A 19,044-nucleotide genomic window follows, 5' to 3' on the forward strand; every position below is an offset into this window, starting at 1 on the left:
TTGAAGAATTTCTCATGATTTAACAATTGGTGGTGCAAAGGGCCCCAGTCCAACATAGAACCCCGTGGAGGAAGAACCTGCAGAATTTCCAAACAGACTGTGGGAAATAAATGACAGAGAGGAGTCACAGATGATATTGAGGTTGAGGACTTATGGGACAAAGAGGATAATAATGTTGCATTGATGAGTAAGTGAGAAAATTAAGAAGAAAGGTTTAGAAGGGAAGATGAAGAATTTAGCTTTTGATATTTTGAATTTAAGATGCGAGCTGATCGTTCAAGTGGAGAGGTACTGTAGGCGGGAGGAGATATAACACTGCCCCCTTTTTCCCCCCTGTTTTTTAGGGTTGTAGATTTAGATTTGGGTAGCTTGATAACCATATAGGCTTAGTAAGTCATCAAAGATTAGAGAGGGAGTTGAAGTGTGTGGGGATGGTGCTTAGAGGCTTCAGGAAGGAGTTGAAGGTCTGAATTAATAGTCATTCATTCATTCAATCCTATTTATTGAGCATTTACTGTGCAGAGCACTTTACTAAGCGCTTGGGAGAGTACAGTACAACGAAACAACAATAAACAGACACATTCGCTGCCCACAACGAGCTTACAGTCTAGAGGAGGAGGCTGAGGTGGGAGAATTGATGAGGGAGGACTAGTAGGATTGTGCGGGGAAGCAGCGTGGCTCAGTGGAAGGAGCCTGGGCTTCGGAGTCAGAGGTCATGGGTTCGACTCCTGACTCTGCCACTTGTCAGCTGTCACTTCACTTCTCTGTGCCTCAGTTCCCTCATCTGTAAAATAGGGATGAAGACTGTGAGCCTCACGTGGGGCAACCTGATTACCCTGTATCTACCCCAGCACTTAGAACAGTGTCCTGCACATAGTAAGCGCTTAACAAATACCAACATTATTATTGTTATTCTTATTGATGAAAGGATAGAATTGAGCATTAAAAGATAAATTTATAGAGGCAGAAGTCTGCAGTGGTTTTGGGATTTCTGCCAAGATTGTTCAACTGCATATGTAAGAGTGGAGGAAGCTGACTGAGAGAAGGCCAGTGTAATGAATCTGCTGCCTTTTCAGGGAATCCTCCTTGGAATAAAATATTTAATGTCAAAAATAAAATAATAAATCCAGTAGAGATTGTGCCTTGGGTGAAAATTCATTATAAATTATTCAAAAGGATACCAAATAATGTCTTGAATATTTAAAACACAAGTGAATTCTTTCATTTATCAATAGAACAGGTTTTTTTTTTGTTTATGGCTTGCCATTTGGGTGTATTTTTAGGTTTTATTATTTATCCATTAAACTGAATACCTTTGTTTTAATATGTCAAGAAATAATTGTATTTGAAAATTAAAATTGAGTGCATATTTAAAAATGAGAAACATTGGATCTTGTGGTGCAACATGTATGGCTGGTGGTTTACCCTATTAAAAATGGTTAATAGATGTGATATTCCATATTTGCACCACGTGGAGTGCCGTCTTTCTGTGAATGATAAAGCAATGGGGAGTTAGGGCATACTTAGTTCTCCCATACGGCGTGTTTTCAGTATAAGTTTTGGATTGCTGTTAGGGAATTATGGAAAATTCTTCTGGCAACACATTTCTAACTGGAGAGAATGTGATGTAATGCCCGAATAAACGGCTGTGTGCATATACATAGCATTGGTCAAGCCACAGTTTCTTTAATGTGAGCTCTCCTTAATGTGGGGTTCATCAAGGTTGTAAATCCTGTGTTATAGATAGTTATAGATTGTTGTACATCATTTAGCACATTAGTACAGTGTTTAATAGATATTATTGATTGCTTGTTTAGAAAAACAGACAGCTTTATAAATGTATGAAAACTCATTTCTTATATAGAGAACTAAAGTTGGTATGCAATTTTTCCAACAAGAGGTAATCAATCGAATGTTCTTAGAGTCTAGAAAATGTTTATCTGTCATACAGATTTAATGCTTAGTGTGCATTATTGCCCCTGAGCAACTATTACACATGACACATCAACCCCAGACTTACTACAATGACTATTTAACAAATTAAACTTCAAACTTCTGTGTACATGAGGAAACAATCCACCATTTCAAAATTCCTTCATTTCTGTTTAAGAAGACAAATACTTTATTAGGAAATGAAATAACTTTTTAAATGATTATTTTTTATAATTTTAGGACTAGTTTTTTAGCCCATTTTGAAAATAATATTCTTTCTATTTCTTTGAATAGGTCATGTATTCCTTTGAGAAACCTTCTTGGACAATTTACCTTGGGTTAATACTTGACTTGGACTGGACACATAGACACTTCCAGTCATGAGTAAGTACATTTCTTAAGTTTTCATTTCAGTAAAATTTCCACTCTGATCAGTTCTCCTAGAACTCATATTTTCACTCTGCAGAACTAGGGCCCATTCTTCCGATAACTCAAGTTTATGTAGATAGATGTAATGTGATGTTGGAAGAAAGTTGTAAGCACACATACAAAATCAAACAAGATGTGAATTTTGTTATCACCTCTAGACTGTGAGCTCCACTCTAGACTGTGAGCTCATTGTAGGCAGGAATGTGTCTGGTTGTTACATTTTACTCCCCCAAGAGTGTAGTACACTGTTTTGCACAGTAGAAATGCTCAATAAATATGATTGAACGAATGAATATCAGGAGTCTTCGTTGTGGGGTTCAACAGAATCAGGCTGAAAGCTGTTAGTTTTAGCCCATATGGCCCAGGAATTTTTGCTACCTGATTGTGTTGTCCTGTGTGCTTTTCTGATGCACTTGTCCATCTTCCAGATTGACAGCCGCCTCTACTTGAGGTGCAGTGCAGGCTGTGAGTGCTGCCAACCTGTCTGGGTTCTGACAGGTGGCGTTGGGAAGGATAAGGCCTGGAAAAGCCTGGCATACTATTTGTCATTACACACTATTTGTCATTCAGGAAGAGATGCTGTTATTCTAGTTCCTTAGAGTTCTGGCCTCACAAGTATTGGCTTGGACCCAAGAGTTTCATTTGTGCCATGCAGATTGAGGTCACAAAGAATTTGGCAGTGAAATATTCCTTTCAAAAACTGTGCTTTGCCCCCTGTGGATCTAGTCAAAAGAAAATGTTTTACTTTAATTGATATCTATCGAGAATGTAATCTAGAAATGATGACGGCAGTGGCTTTTTTCCTGTCTGAAAAGCCAGGCTACTGGAAAAGCGGGTTAAGTACCCAAGATGGGATGGGAGAAGCAGCTTCGTGCCACATCTCCTTTGCCTCCTCTGTTTTCCTTCCGTGATTTCCTTCCATCCCTTCTGTTTTCAGCTGGTCTCAGGACCTCCCCATCTGCACAGAGAAGAACCTCAACAATCCCTCAGTTAATCAATGGTATTTACTGAGCACTTACTATGTGCAGAGCACTGTACTAAGCACTTGGGAGGGTACAACACAACGGAATTAGCAGTCAGGATCTCTGCCTACAAGGTTACAGTCTAAAGAATAAGCAGGAAGAGACCATGATTGTTCTGAAAATGGTCAGTCATGCTGAGGGGAGAGGCCACCCTAATTTTGCAGAGCTGCTGGCTTGCCTTACGGGCTAAGTTTCTTCAGAAGTCCAGTACATGAGGAATAATTTTCTGACTGAGTTTTGAAACACCGAAATGGGTAGTCAGAAGAGGTTTGGGAATTCCCCCTCCCCCCCCCCAATTAAATAAATAAATAGACAATAGAACAGATACATATCTATCTCTCTAGGCTTGTTTGGGGTAATAATAGGAAAAAGCAGGAAGTAAGGATTCAAGGTCCATTTCAACCATGTGATTCTGTAATCTTTTCAGGAGGGGAGTGCACAAAGTCCAGTGCAAATGTTAGGGAGCGTTATTTTTACTGCATAGAATTTAATTTCTCCAAGGCTAGTATATTATTGTAAGCATCAGTGTTCTTTTTACTTTTATTGAATTCACATATGCTTTTTCTCCAGTGTTTGAAATACTGTTCCTAATTCTCTTTATTTCTCTCAAACTATTTCTGTTCATCAAGGCAGCCTTTCCTTGCAGTCCCTTTTATTCAGAAACGAAAGCAAGTGTTTTATTTACTTCACATATGCCAGTAATGAAATCCCACTGGGAAATGGCATAGTGAGAGAAGTCTGCATGAACTGAGAGTAATGAAGTTACTAGATCTTTTTATTTGAGGGAAATACTTGAATGATAGAGAATAAATTTTTAAGGAAATCTTTTTTAATTTAATCTACATTTTTCTGTTAGGCATTTTCTTTTCTCTTTTTTCCATTTTTATTTAAATTTCTGTAGCTCAGTTTCTCTGTTATTTCTTGTTTTAAGTTCACTAATCTCATTTTTCCTGTGAGATACTGAGGGCACAGAATGGTTCATAAATTTATTTGGTTTGCAACTGGTTTCTGCATAGGAGAGAAATAACTGTAGCAGCGAAATGCCATAGGCTGCCCTGTGGTCTGAGTTGTTGAGATGGCATTTTGAGGTCAGTCATTCGGGATATGGAAAAGTTTTTGTCTTGGCTGAGGAAAAACTTGGGATGAGCTATAATTGGGAATTTAGAGAGAAGGAAAATCCTTCTGGAAATGTATTCAAGGACCCTAAGGCATACAAGTACTCCTCTTTCCAACATTATATTTTTCAACTGACTCCCAGAAGTCATCAGTTCAAGTTAGTGGTGCCAGTTATATTAAATTTTGGCTAACTAAGATTCCCATGATCTGCATCTCATAAATTTTGTATTAGAAACCGCTTCAGTTATCTGCACATTTGCCATGAAATCCCCAAAAGCATTTAGATAATTGAGATGTGACTGTAGTTGTAATCGTACTAGCCTCTTTATAAACCAGGGACTCGAACTTGCTGATTAATTTTGGCTTGGGACTGAACTGTTTCCTTGGCTGATCTCCTCTGCTTGGGTATTTATTCCTATTCTTTTACTTTTTATTTAGTTTTAAGACACCCAGCAACCGTTTCCAATTTTGTTACAAGGTGCTGGTGACCCATTGGTAGACTGATTATTTCAGAGATAACTACGTGATATGTTTTAGGTTAGAATAGAATGTGGCGCCCCATGAAGGTGAGCAGAACTCTACCCTACTCAGGCTGTGAGAAGCAGAATGGCTTAGTGGATAAACCATTGGCCTGGGAGTCAGAAGGACCTGGGTTCTAATTCTGACTCCTCCATTTGTCTGCTCTGTGACCTTGGGTAAGTCACTTAATTTCTCTATGCCTCGGTTATGTCATCTGTAAAATGGGGATTAAGACGGTGAGCAGCCGTTTGGATCAGTGACTGTGTCCAACCTTATTTGCTTTTATCTGTCCCAGAGCTCAGTACAGTTCCTGGTACATAGAAAACGCGTAACAAATACCACAGTAATAATTGTCATTATTTTTACAGGTGCCAGATCTGAACCGGGCAGTTGCAGTTAGCAGTCAGTCATGCAAAACAGCAGAGCTATTGCCTGGGGTGCCACTTTTGGCCCCCTAAAATAATTCAGAGTGAGTTAGCTGTGGTTTCTTCCCCACCCCAGAAGTTGTGGTTGTAAAGCTATGCTTCACCCACTTTGCACAGAGTTAGTATCCCTGCGTCAATGTCTACTTTCATACTGTAACGTGTGTTTCACTACTCATTTCTGCTAGAACTTTGTCAGAGAACTAGGAAACATTCGTCTGGCTGCTTGAGCCTGTGCGGTTACAGGGCATCATGACAATGGAAGAAACAGATTGTTAATACACACCTGGTGTTGGAATGATGAGTGCTACAGCACTAGTTGTCTTTTAAGGCAGAGATTTGCAAGAATGCAACCATCCTGTTAGAGGGGATATGAGTGCACAGTATTTCCTGGATGACTACCTCAAAGCCTTTTGTTTATGCACACATTGTTTGGAGTTTGAAGGGTTTTCCAGTAGGTTGAAAAGGAATTCTACATGAACCTCCAGTTTCTCTGTCATATCCGTGAAACTAGTGGCATAGAATAGGCTGAACAGTCCTGAACCTTCCAGACTCTCTTGCTGATGTGGTGTTGGTTGGGGGGGAGTCAGAAAGGGTTCCATGAACCCTGATTCAACCACCCGCATCCTCATGAAGTAGCCCAAGAATCTTGGAGAACTTAATCGAGCTGCCAGGTACTTAATGGTAACCTGAGCTGATGATTTTGAAATTCTTTTGATCTGAAGAAACAGAAGTGTTGTCTTGATATTGTGCTATGCACTCGTCTTACATCTGTCCTGCTGCAAAGATCAGATCTACTTTGGCGTTGTGGTCTGATTTTATTGCAGTTGGTTGTTTTTCTTCTTGAAGGTGATGATCGTGGCTGTGTCTTGCATGTCCTGTGACATTTCTTCAGTGCTCCATATGCCTAGCAAGAATTCATGTGCATGTCTAAGCAAGGATATTTTCTTTGTTTGAAGAAAACTTGCAGGAATAATAATCATTGTGGTATTTGTTAAATCCTTATCGTGTGCCCAGCACTGTATTAAGAGCTAGGGTAGATAAAAGACAATCAGGTCCCACATGGGGATCACAGTCTAAGTTGGATGGAGAGCAGGAATAGAATTCCCATTTCACAGTGTAGGAAACTGAGGCACAGAGAAGTGAAGCGACTTGCCCAAGGTCACACTGCAGACAAGGGGCAGAGCTGGGATTAGAACCCAGGTCCTCCGATTCCAAAGTCTGTGCTCTTTCTATTAAGCTTGCTGCTTCTGCCATCAGATCCAGTGCTAGTCCAGTTTTCACGGCTTCGACTCCGATAGTACTTTCCAAAAGGTTGAAGCTGAGGCCAAGTCTTCATATTTTGGGGTTTTTTCCCCCCTCTGGTTTGAAGGGCCTACTCAGTAGTGGATCATTGTAGTGTTTTTGCCATCTGCTCAAGATTCCTTCTTTGTCAGTAATTAGGGTGGTTCCATCTGTGCACTTGGGTCTGTTCCCCTTAAGCATTTTTGATATTCTCCCCTCCCCTAGGCCCACAGCACTTATGTACAGATCCATCTGTATTTCATTTCCGAGTGCATCTCCTCGTCTAGTATGTAGACTCCTTGTGGGCTGGGATTATCTACGCCAACTCCTTGGTTCTGTACAGTGCTCTATATGAAGTAAGCGCTCAGTAAATACCATCAGTTGATTGATTAGGCTATGTTAGTGTGTATAATGCTGTATATCTTAAATTGTGATCACCTCAAGGGATAGGGACCGTGTTCAATTTCCACCTGTGTATTCTTTCTGAGCACTTAGTACAGAGCTATGCACACAGTTAGCGCTAATAAATACTAGTGCTACTTTAACATCTTGGTGATGATGAGGAAAAATCTTTAGATTTGTTTCCATCAGCATATCCCTGCATTTCATTAGCTTTGGCAACCCACAGCTAGCTCCACATGTTTTTCAGCGTGATTTGCATGTCCTTGTGCAAGTTTTTCTAAGCCTCCATTTTGTTAGAATCATGAGGAGCTGCCAAGAGTTGATTATGCATTTTTTACAACGTTGTAGGAGTTTTACAGTTTTGAGCCTTTTTCGTTGATCTAGGGTTAGTGGTGCTTTCTTGCTCTTGATTCAGTCTTAATGACTGCTAAATAATGTCTCAGAACAGTACCCGTTCTCTCTTTGTGTTAGTACCTGTAACTAGGGCTCCTTGTTTATTTCAATATGGCTGCTGTGGTGTTCTTAGGCACCTTGCAGGTTTCTTTGTTCTTTAGAAGTTGACACTGCCCTGCCTTGATGGTCTGGATGCTTCAGCGTGGCTCAGTGGAAAGAGCCTGGGCTTACGAGTCAGAGGTCATGGGATCTAATCCCGTCTCTGTCGCTTGTCAGCTGTGTGACTTTGGGCAAGTCACTTCCCTTTTCGGTGCCTCAGTTACCTCATTGGTAAAATGGGGATGAAGACTGTGAGCCCCACGTGGGACAACCTGATTACCTTGTATCCCTCCAGCACTTAGAACAGTGCTTTGCACATAGTAAGCGCTTAACAAATACCACCATTATTATTATTATTGTATTGTAGCTCGTATGTGGACCATGTGAACCAATGTCCAAACCAGTAATTGGACAGTAAACATAAAATAATATTGTTCTTAGCACCTAAAAGAATGTCATATTCTTCTTCTCAAGATTTTGGGGTGGATCTTCAGTCTTTGTGAAAACAATTCCCATAATATAACCACATTTTCAGGGAACCATACTCAGTTGTATTATTAGGTGTGCCTCAAATCAGATTTGAGAAGCTAATGCCATTGTAATTTATCATTCCTAAAATTAGAAAGGAGATTGATATTTTGAAAAATAATCATACATTCATTAGTATTTTCTCCTCACTTACTATGCAATCCTGGCATACCAAAGTAGTGAAACAATTTTTGTTTTTTGGTCCATAAAAGGATAACAATGAACAGTTTTTTTTCACTTAGCTGTTCAAATATTCGTAATTACCGTAACAGCCGTTTCCATTAATTTATTGTGGATATGGGTATTTTACTCTTAGGTTTATTAATATTGTATTTTTCTTTATCCTAATTAATAATGATAATAATATCATTATTATCTTGACTCTCTGGCCTAGCATTGGATCTTGACACTTGCTGTGTGTCAAGAACTATTCTAAGTTCTAAGGTAGATGTGGCTATTTATGTTGGACATGGCCCCTGTCCCATATATGGATCACAATCTAAGCAGAAGGGAGGACAGGTATCGAATCCCCATTTTACAGATGAGGAAACTGAGGCACAGAGCAGGTTGCGTAGCAGGTAGTTGGCAGAGTCAGAGTTAGAACCCAGGTCCTCTGACTCTCAGGGACTCGCACTTTCCAAGAGGCCACATTTCTGCATATTTCCCCCATTTCCTTTTTAATATGCCCTAAGGTCGAAGGTTGGGTGCCCTCAACATGTGCCATCTCACCCTGTGAAGAAGGAAGTAGAGTGTTAGGAGTAAAGACTGTGAAACTGGCAATAGTTGGGAAGTGAGAGTTGGAAAAGAGCATGATTTTAACCCCTCATGGAACACTCATGACCTTTCAGTTGTCAGCTGGGCAGTCTGCCTAAGCAACTCTTGCAAGCCTGGTTAAAATCTTATTTCTCCAAATATTAAGTGCATGGTTGAGAACTTTCTCTCCCTCTCCCTCTTCCTCTTTCTCTCCTCCCTCTCCATCTTCCGTAATGCTTTGCATTGTGTTTAAATGTGTAGTTCCTACTCAGTGCTTTGCTCTCTGCTCCCTGGTGGTATGGTCACTTGCAGCGTGACTGAAAGCAGAACCTGTGCAGGCTACTGTTCTGGTCTTGCTCATGCAGGAAAGAGACTAGGTAGTGGCAGGCTTGGTTTTCCATTCTGCCTTTTTCTTCTTGGCCTCTTTTGCCAGGTCCAGGCCTGGGAGATGGGTCCCTACAGTCAGTGAGTGCCTAGAGGCTGAGATCCAAGCATTGACAAATTCTCCTCCTTAGAGCTACCGTAATATGGATGAAAACATTTTCTTTTGTTCCTGGTTTGGATACGTTAACGATTATTCCTCTCTGAACCTCTCTTCAATCAATCAGTGGTATTTATTGAGCACTTACTGTGTGCAGAGCACACAGCTAGCTTACTTTAAGTAGGACCAAGCTATATTTGGGTCTTCTTGTTATTCTCCCTGCTTTCTTGTAAGTGGTGCTGATTTGCAGGATTGCCCAAGGTTTTGTCTTTACTATAGCATTACTCAGTCAATCAAGAATTTTTATTGAGTGCTTCCTATGTGCCGAGCACTGCACTAAACACTTCGTAAATCCAGGTATTTTTGGATTTGGTATATCCAGAAAACCTGAGTTATCCTGACTTGTCCAGATTGCCCGGTTGATCTGGACTTCACCTAAATAATCATGAAATACATAAAAACAGGATCGGAACCATGCCTTTTCTGCTAGTTGAATTGCATTGGGCATCATCTGCTAATTCTGTTGTATTGTACTCTTCCAAATACTTAGTCCAGTGTTCTGCACGTAGGAGACTCTCAATAAATACAATGGGTGATGATGATGATCCACATTTTATAAGGGGGTCTTGACTTGTCCTTTGTGGTCAAGTTGTCTCCGACCCATAGCGACTCAATGGACACATCTCTCCCAGAACGTTCCACCTCCATCTGCAATCGTTCTGGTAGTGAATCCATAGAGTTTTCTTGGTAAAAGCAAGGAAGTGGGTTACCGTTGCCTTCCTCTGTGCAGTAAACTTGAATCTCCACTCTTGACTTTTTCCCATGCCACTGCTGCCCAGCACAGGTGACTAGTGTAGCTGAACGAATATCCCAAATTTTGGGTCACAAGGATTTATCCTGCCGAGCAAGTCTTAGATGCTACATGCATCGGTATTGTCCAGAAAATGCTTTTAGCATGCTCCCAGGCCAAGGGGCCAAAGAAGTGTAATAATGATGGTATTTGTTGTGCTGTGTGCCAAGCACTGTTCTAAGCGCTGGGGTTGATACAAAGTAATCAGGTTGTCCCACGTGGGGCTCACAGTCTTAATCTCCATTTTACACATGAGGTATCTAAGTCACAGAGAAGTTAAGTAGTCTGCCCAGAGTCACACAGCAGACAAATGGTGGAGTGGGATTAGAACCCACATCCTCTGACTCCCAAGCCTGTGCTTTTGCCACTAAGGAGGCATGTCCTGATTGGAATAAGAAATTGGCAGTGTATTTCCTAACTATACAGACTCTTCCAACTTTGCCCTCTTCCTCCCACTCACCGATGTTGAGCCACCAGAGGTGAATATGTTCAGTTCTTCTAGAACGTATGTTTTCCTCTCTTTATTGGATAGAATGCCATTGTTGAAAGAAGAAATATTCTTCTGTCACTGCAAACCCTCTAGACTGTAAGCTCACTGTGGGCAGGGGATGTGTTTGGTAATTCTTTTGTGGCATACAGTCCCAAGCAGTTAGTACAGTGCTCTGCAGGTAATAGTACTCAATAAATACAAGTGAGAGTTTGTTTGGACCATACATAGGGTGATGTAATAATAATAACAATGATAATTGTGGTGTTTAAGTGCTTACTCTGTGTCAAGCATTGTACTAAGCCCTGGAGGAGATAGAAGAAAATCATGTTGGACACAATCCTTGTCCCATAGTGTTGGAAGAATGATTTTGTGCATGAACATAAAAAATTAAGAGAAGAGACCTGGTTTATTTGGATGTATGACTAGTTTTGTGTCTATAGTCTTTGATTGCAGAGAGCTAAGGGGATGTCCAGAAAGGATTCCGAAGTGCAGTAATGATGCCTTAGAATGCTAGTTGGTCTTGCAGGAAAGATAGCTTGTTTTGGGCCCTGAGGAAAAGAGTGATTGCTTCTTGATAATTCTTGTTTTGGAGGATGGCTGTAGAAAAGTGTTTATGATAGTATGGAACAATGATCAGGACAGGGTTGTAAATGTTCATCAGATAATCAAAGGCAGAGGGCCGGTGACTATTTATTTTGTTTAGCATACTGGAAGTAAATCTGGATGATAGCTTAGGAGAAGCCTTTATATTATCTTTACCTATTCCGGCTAGTTTTAAAAATTAACATTCTAGCTGAGGTTGTAATAATTGGACTCATACGATAACCTTTATTGTGCCTTCATGCTTGATATTTAAACTTCCCTTAGATAATTTTGATTGGCAGCTTTGCTATATTTGGGTATTCGTTGTGATATTAGAATGCTGAATTGTTTAGAGCTATTTGAAATAACCATTTTTTTTTTTCGTTCTTGCATTTCAAAGTAAGGCCATATGCAAATTCTCCCATAATATCTTCATTATGATTACAAAAGGTCTCTTTCTGCATAAATCTGTATGCTGATCTTCAAACTGCCTTGTAATGACAAAATACAGTTCAATTCTATGGAGAGTAGGCTTTCTTAAAATTAAAAACACAAAATAGGCAGTTTCATTGTCTGTCAGAATGCATGTTTCTTCAGAAATAATAGTCTGAGATGACCTATACAATTCCAGCTGTTCAAGTAAGGGCATTAACGACTGGATTCAATAGCATTAGATGCATTTTATCTGAAGAAAAGGGTTAATTAAAAAAAATTAGGGGTATAAAGGTAGTTTTACAAATTCCAGATGTTGGGAGAAAAAATCAGAAAAATATGTTGGATTTTCCCTAGATTTGTAAAGCCGACTTCGCAGATATTTTTTTACTACTTCTCACCGAGCTAGAAAAAGTAATTTCTTGGCTCCTTTTTTAACGTAAATGAGTAGCCTTCTGGCAGTATATGAAAATAACCTCCAAACTTTGAGGAATTGCTAATTTTAATTACAATAATAATGACCTTTTTATCTTACATAATAATAATTGATTAGTCAATGTAGGTTATTCTTGAAATTAGGTAAAAGTGGCTTAAATTAAACCCTAACTTCACATTCCATAAATGTTAATAATGGCAAACTTGTCCTTTACAATGCCAACTAGTTTCAGGTACCATCTATCTTCAGACATTCCCAGAGTGAAAGAATAAAGATTTTTCTGTTTTTACAGTCTCAATAATGTTACACCAACTCACCAAAACTCCCAAAAATGTCTTTTGCAAATTTTCATTTGCTCTTCATTAGGAAAGCATTTAGAGCTGTTGTTCTTTTTTTTTTTTTGTAAATCATAATAGACGTAGTAATTTTCAGATTTGCAGTTGTAGTTACAACAATTGATCCTTTTTATCAAAAGAAGAATAGGGCCCATTTAAGGAGGAGTAGGAAGCGAAGCAAATTAATTTATTTCCCTAAGAGCCAAGATAGAATAGGCTAAACTAGAATTAAATTCCAGTAGTTCTCTTCAGTTCACTCTGATTTTATGTTTAGAGTACTTGATAAGTGATGGGATCAGATGACAAGAGTTTGGAGGATTATAAATTATTTTTTTCCCTACAGTTGTTTCCTTAATTTGTTTCCATATCTTGAAAAGAGACAGGAGTTTAATACCAAAATGCAATTCCAGTAAAGTGTCTAAAGGAAATGTTTTGAAAAGAGAAAACAGACCTGAACTGTTGCCATTATTATTATTGTTATGGTACTTGTTGAGTGCTTACTATGTGCCAAACACTGTCCTAAGTGCTGGGGTAAATAAGTTAATCAGGTTGGACACAGTCCCTGTTCCACATGGGGCTCACGGTTTAATTTATTATTCACCAGTGCGAGAAGACAGATTAGGAAATTGGCTTATTATTCCTGATGATTCAAAACACATTAGGCTCTTTAGGAAAAGCACTTCTCTAAGAAATAAGATTGATTCTGGTACTTTAGGGAGAAAAATCAAAATCTTTTAAACTAATATGCAATTCTATAAAATTATACTTAAATTATTCATTAAATTGTTTATCATAAATAGTAATGTAAACAGCCTCAGAATTGTCCTGACTTTCTGCACTCTTTTTTCACACTCTTGGCAAACAGGATATGCAAGCAAACTGTTTACTGTTTCTCAAAGCGAAGCATTATTAGAAAGTACACAAATGAGATCATATCTAACTTTTTTGTTTGGGTGATGACAGTTTCCTGAACCAATTTTTTCTTTCTCTGCCAAATGGCTGCAGTTTCATATTATCAGAAATGATGTGCTCCTGTTGTTTATTTTCTAGTAGGATTGAGGGGAATGTTTGATTGATTTGGAGGAAAACCAATAACGGAGAAGCAGTGTGGCCTAGCAGATAGATCACAGGCCTGGGGGTCAAAAGGACCCTGGGTTTTAAATCCAGCTCTGCCACTTGTCTGCAGTGTGACCTTGGGCAAGTCAATTTACTTCTCTGTGCCTCAGTTCTGCTGTTCGTTCTCCTATTTGGATTGTGAGCCCTGTGTCCAACCTGATTATCTTGTATCAAACCCAGCACTTAGAGCATTGCCTGGCACATAGCAAGTGCTTAACAAATACCATGATAATTATTAATAAAACAATGTTATGGCATGAATCATATCACCACTGCGCCTCTCCACTTAGTCCTTAATGGGCGTGGGCCTCACTTGAGGAGCTTAGTCCAGACTGGAATGGATAAGGATGGCTGGTTTTGACTGAGCCAGGGAAGCCCATTTTGCGCCTTAGGACATCTTAGTCCCTGGCAAGTACAGCGCTATCGAGTTAAGGTGGCTAGTCATTTCCAGGGTCTGGGCCCTGTCCTGGTACGCTGACACCACACCAGATGTCTTCATGTCAGATATCTTCATTTTACACACTGAGCTCCTGCTTGCTTCACCACTTGCCCTTGATTTCCACGGTTCGGACGTAGCTCCCCTGTTTTCAGAAATCTGGTAATAGAGCACAATGGGTCTTGGGCAAAGTGGGAAGGGAGGAATTGTGGAGCGGGTGGTGCTCCCAGTGACATGATCTGTCCTGGAGATTTCTGTTAAGGATTCCATATGATGCGTTATGTCGGGTAAACTGTGCATCATACGTAATGTGTCAGTTTACTTTCGGGTCAGCAGGGACATGTCCGATATCTGTGAGTCCCATTATGGGCCCTCTGTATGGAGTGATAGCGTACGTGCTGTAGAACCCTTTATGAGCTTGATCCCTTTTGATTCAGCTTTCAAAAAACCCCCCCAGAACTTGGCCAAACTTGGGCTGAGGCTAGGTAGCTTGCCAAGAACTTTCCATGAAAAGGTCTGGACTCCCTGGCCTGGCTAATGGGGGCTTAAGACCATACTTTGAATCTTCAAGATTCCCTTTTAGCTTGGGTGCAGTATAGGAACTGGAACCCTTTTGGTCGATCAGTCAATCAATCTTGGTAGCCAGGTAGTAGGTGCCATTGGGGAGGGTAGATTGATTGATGGTATTTATTAAGTGCTTACTATGTGCCAGGCACTGTATAAGAACTGGGGTAGGTACAAGGTAATTGGATTGGACCGAGTCCCTGTCCCACATGGAGTTAATCCCCGTTTTACAGATGTGGTAACTGAGGCCCAGAGAAGTGAAGTGACTTGCCCAAGGAAACACAGCAGGCAAGTGGTGGAGCCGAGAGTAGAACCCAGGTCCTTCTGACTCCCAGGACTATTCTCTATTCACTAGTCCAGAGGGAGTCCGGCACCTCCAGCCATGTCCAGGCAGTGCCCAGTCTCTAGATACCTGTTCCAGAATAAGGAGGACAGAAGGAGTTAAAATGCTCCCTACTCCCCCCCACCCCCGGCTTCCTCGCTTGCTGAGTGGAGAGATATTTTGTTTATTTGTGGCTGCTCTTCTGTTCTGTTTTGTGTTGCTGAGGCTGGCAACTGGAAGCCGGGGAGATCAGTTGTGGACTGTTTGTAGAAAGCCTTCAGACCCAGTTGGTATTTCTTGAGCTGAGACCAGAGCACACTACTTTAGCCCATACAGTCAGCCATCCTCGGATGTGCTTGGGTCAACTGGGCAGTGAGTCACAGTGCATTCAGCTTGGCCTGGTGACTGAAGCACAGGCCTGGGAGTCAGGAGGACCCGGCTTCTAATCCTGGCTCTAGCACTTGTCTACTGTGTGACCATGGGCAAGTCACTTAACTTCTCTGTGCCTCAGTTACCTCATCTGACAAATCTGACCCATGTGCCACAGGTTCTGTGTCCAACCTGCCTAGCTTATATCTACCCCAGTGCTTAGAACAGTGCTTGATGCATAGTAAGTGCTTAACAAATACCATCATCATTATTATTATTATTGTTTACAACACCACCACCCAGAAGCAATTTTTGAATATTGAGGTGAATACGGACCCTGAGTAAATGGACCAGTTTGGACCAGTTTTGACCCATGCAGGGCTTCAGTTCTTAACAATGCAGAGTATGTATCACCATCTTTTTCCTGGCCTTAAATAATGTCCCAGTGACTGGCTGATTAAAGTACAGGGAGCACATGTATATGTGAATAGGAGAATTTCATTTCTTGGCAGTACTTTATGCATGTTCCTAATAGGGGACTACAGGCCACTTACCACCACCAAACTATTACCCTTTTGCTATCAAGCTACAGTACTTAATGTTTCAGTGTGTCAGAGGGGTATTTTGCCTTTAAGGACTCTTTCCCCTAATTCCATGCCAGTGCTTAAAATCTGTCAATTTGGCTTTGAGTTGCAGTGAGAGAGAGCTGACTGAGCCCTCCTACACAACTTGAACCACTACAGAGTGTACAAAACTCTCTCCCTACAGAACTTGAGGCACTTCAATATGTTCAGGAACAAAAGGTCTAAAGGCCAGAATATCGGTCGTGCTGGTTCTTATTAGTACCCTGGGATTTGTTTTAATGCCTCAGTTTTTCCTGAGTTCCATAGTTGGCAACTCATTTTTCTATTATACACAGGTTCACTTGGATATAAATCACTGATCAGGGTGCCACATTTAAATTTTTTAAAAAATGTGTATTTTTGCTAGTGAAGTGTTTGCATCTTGGAAGGAGTATGTTTTAAACAATTTCCCTCTGAAAAAAGTTAATGCAGATACCAGGTCACAGCCCCTGTTCCACATTGAGCTCATATTCTAATTTGGAGGGAGAATGGGTATGGAATCCCAATTTTACAGATGAGGAAACTGAGGCACTAAGTTAAGTGACTTGCCTAAAGTCACACAACAGGCAAGTGACAGGGAGGGATTTGAATCCAGGGGCAGTGACTCCCGGGCCAGTGTGGTTTTTTTTCCAGTAGGCCCAGCTGCTTCTCTACTGCTTTCAGGGTTTAACTTTCAGCATGTAGTTTTTAGGCACTGGAAAACTGGACTCAGAATTTTACAGTTCCAAAATAAGGAAAAAGAAGAGTGAGGATGATAGGAAAGAAATGGGATACACGCAAGGGAAAGAGAAGGTAATTGGGGGAAATAAATTATGGCAACTTCAAATAAATAAAACATTTTTCAACGAGTTTGAAAAATCCTTAAGCCAATTTTTCCTAAAAAAAAATTTCCTCTGCTTTTCTTTTAGTTTTGTTTTGTGAATTTCTTTGAAAAAGATTCCTGCGTGATGAATGTATGCTTTGTAAAAGGTAATATATGTTAATTTAATAAATAGTAATTGAACATTTATTGCAAATCAGCTATTAAAATTTCCTGAGAGAAAGTGACTGTTCGTCAACTGAAAATTTCTGACTGCCTCTGGTGGTGAATCGGAAGAATTCAGTTTTCAGGGTTCTCTGTAACACAAGAATTCTAGTCATGTAGTAGAATGTCACATGTATGTGAGAGAAGGGGAAAGAATTGCAGGCTGTTCTTAGGTGCTATCAGATGTGTTCCTGGTTTAGCATTCCTGGGAACTTGAAGCTTAGAACTTGAAGATATTTTTAGGTACCGTCAGTGTTTTTTTATTTCCCCAATAATTGTGAACATTATTTCTTCAGCCTTGATTAATTGATCATTTTTAAGATACAATATAGACTTTGTATTTTGGTCACCCTAATTTCATAGAATGGATGTATTTTTTTTAAGGAAATGAGGCTTGAATAACTAGATTGGTTCTTTTTACTAGAGAAGAATCTGCATGTAAGGATTTAAAAAGAAATTGTTTATAGGAAAAGTGCTCCCTTTTTTTAAAATGTAGGAGTTCACTGAAGATTAAAACCCTGCATGGTAATGTGGTTTGGACAGTTTTTCCGGATGTGCAGAAATCAGTTTGAATCCATCATTCAAGAGGTTCAGGAGCTTATCCTTCCCTTGTTTCTGATGAACTGTTTCAAAGTGTTCAGGGACAGCAGCAAAGCATTCTTGAGAGGGTTTAACTGCTTCTGTGCTTTAGTTATGCCTTAGCTCCTTCAAGGAAGACATGCAATGAGCTATTAGTGATGAAACCTGTTGGATTTCCCAAGGAGCAGCTGGAGCCTTTGGTCTTGCTAACTAGCAATGATTCAAGTGTTACAGATTGTAAAGGAGCTTGTGTCACCCTCAAAAGGAAGAACAGCCACAGTGAAGAAAGGTAGGAGCACCTTCAGAATATGCATTTGGGGCCCATTGAGGTATTTAGTGATTTTTTTTAAGAATCCTGTAGTTATAGGGTAGCTATTTGAATTCTCCATTTTTGTAAGATAATACAGCATTGTTTTGCTTTGATGTGGAGGTACTGTATGGTGTATTCAAACTGGTTAAATTGGGACAATATCACTGACAGTCTTATAAATAGGAGAAGGTTTGTTTAAAAATCCTAGGTGGCTTGCTATTTGTAGAGGGGACAGTTTTTACCATTCGGCACATCTAAAATATATTTTCCTTGCACATTTTAATGACTCTCGTCTTCTGAAAACATTGCTAGGCAGAGAATTACATTAGTATGAGATTCTTCTTTCAGTGACTATTAATTTGAATTTGGGTGGTAAAGGGTTATGAATCTATTGCTATAAAAATAAGGCAGATTCTGCGGATTGCTTGAGCAGTCTAGGCTTCAAGTTTGCAGAAATGCTTGTGCTGCTAATAGGTTCAAAAGTGAATCATATTTAGAATATTGCACTTAGATTAAAATAGTGTCTAGCTGGTAAATTGCAGCTGCCTTTGATAATGGGATTTATTAGCATTTTTGTGGTTAATTTGTTGGAAATTTTTTCCCTCTGGAAATGATTTCCATTGTTTAAACGTTGATATATTGATAGTTGAACACAATTCAAATTTAGGAATGAACTACACTGAATTTAGGGGCAAACAAGTACATTTTGAAATGTCATTCCTTTAATTGAATTTGTTGTAGGATACTCTGAGCATTTAATGTATTATCCAGTAATTTTTTAAAAAAAACACAGGGTAATGAGTTCCAATGCTGATTTATCTCTCTAAATTATTGTGGTTCTTCAGAAAATCAGTGTAATTATTGGTTACTTATCTACAAAATGGAGATTTCATGTAAGCAGCATGTCAGTTTTGAGCACCCCAATCCATTCTGGCTGGTTCTCCAGACTCTGGCCACTGCTGAGGTAGCTGGTCTGTGATAATGGGCAGGGAATATGTCTACTAACTCTGTTATATTGATCATAGAAAAGCAGCATGGCATAAGAGAAGCAGCATGGTGTAGTGGATACCGTGTAGAGCACGGGCCAGGGAGTCAGAAGGTCATGGATTCTAATCCTGAATCTGCCACTTGACTGCTGTGTCACTTTGGACAAGTCACTTCACTTCTCTATGCTTTAGTTATCTCATCTGTAAAAT

At 39.9% G+C, this 19,044-nt stretch overlaps 1 protein-coding gene across 2 annotated transcripts in view; it reads left to right on the forward strand.

Moving 5' to 3' along the window:
- Positions 1–19,044, forward strand: part of USP6NL (USP6 N-terminal like) — a 118,065-nt gene that overhangs the window by 15,118 nt on the left and 83,903 nt on the right. Inside the window, exons 3-5 of one of the 2 annotated variants that reach the window (XM_029077564.2) lie at positions 2,227–2,316; positions 16,844–16,904; positions 17,721–17,827. In XM_029077564.2, the coding sequence (XP_028933397.1) occupies positions 17,755–17,827 (73 nt within the window). In that variant the 5' untranslated portion in view covers positions 2,227–2,316; positions 16,844–16,904; positions 17,721–17,754. The remainder of the gene's footprint in view (positions 1–2,226; positions 2,317–16,843; positions 16,905–17,720; positions 17,828–19,044) is intronic. The other variant, XM_029077565.2, reaches the window with a different exon arrangement.

The sequence above is a fragment of the Ornithorhynchus anatinus genome, chromosome 13 (assembly GCF_004115215.2).
Source record: "Ornithorhynchus anatinus isolate Pmale09 chromosome 13, mOrnAna1.pri.v4, whole genome shotgun sequence".
Taxonomy (NCBI): Eukaryota; Metazoa; Chordata; class Mammalia; order Monotremata; family Ornithorhynchidae; genus Ornithorhynchus; species Ornithorhynchus anatinus.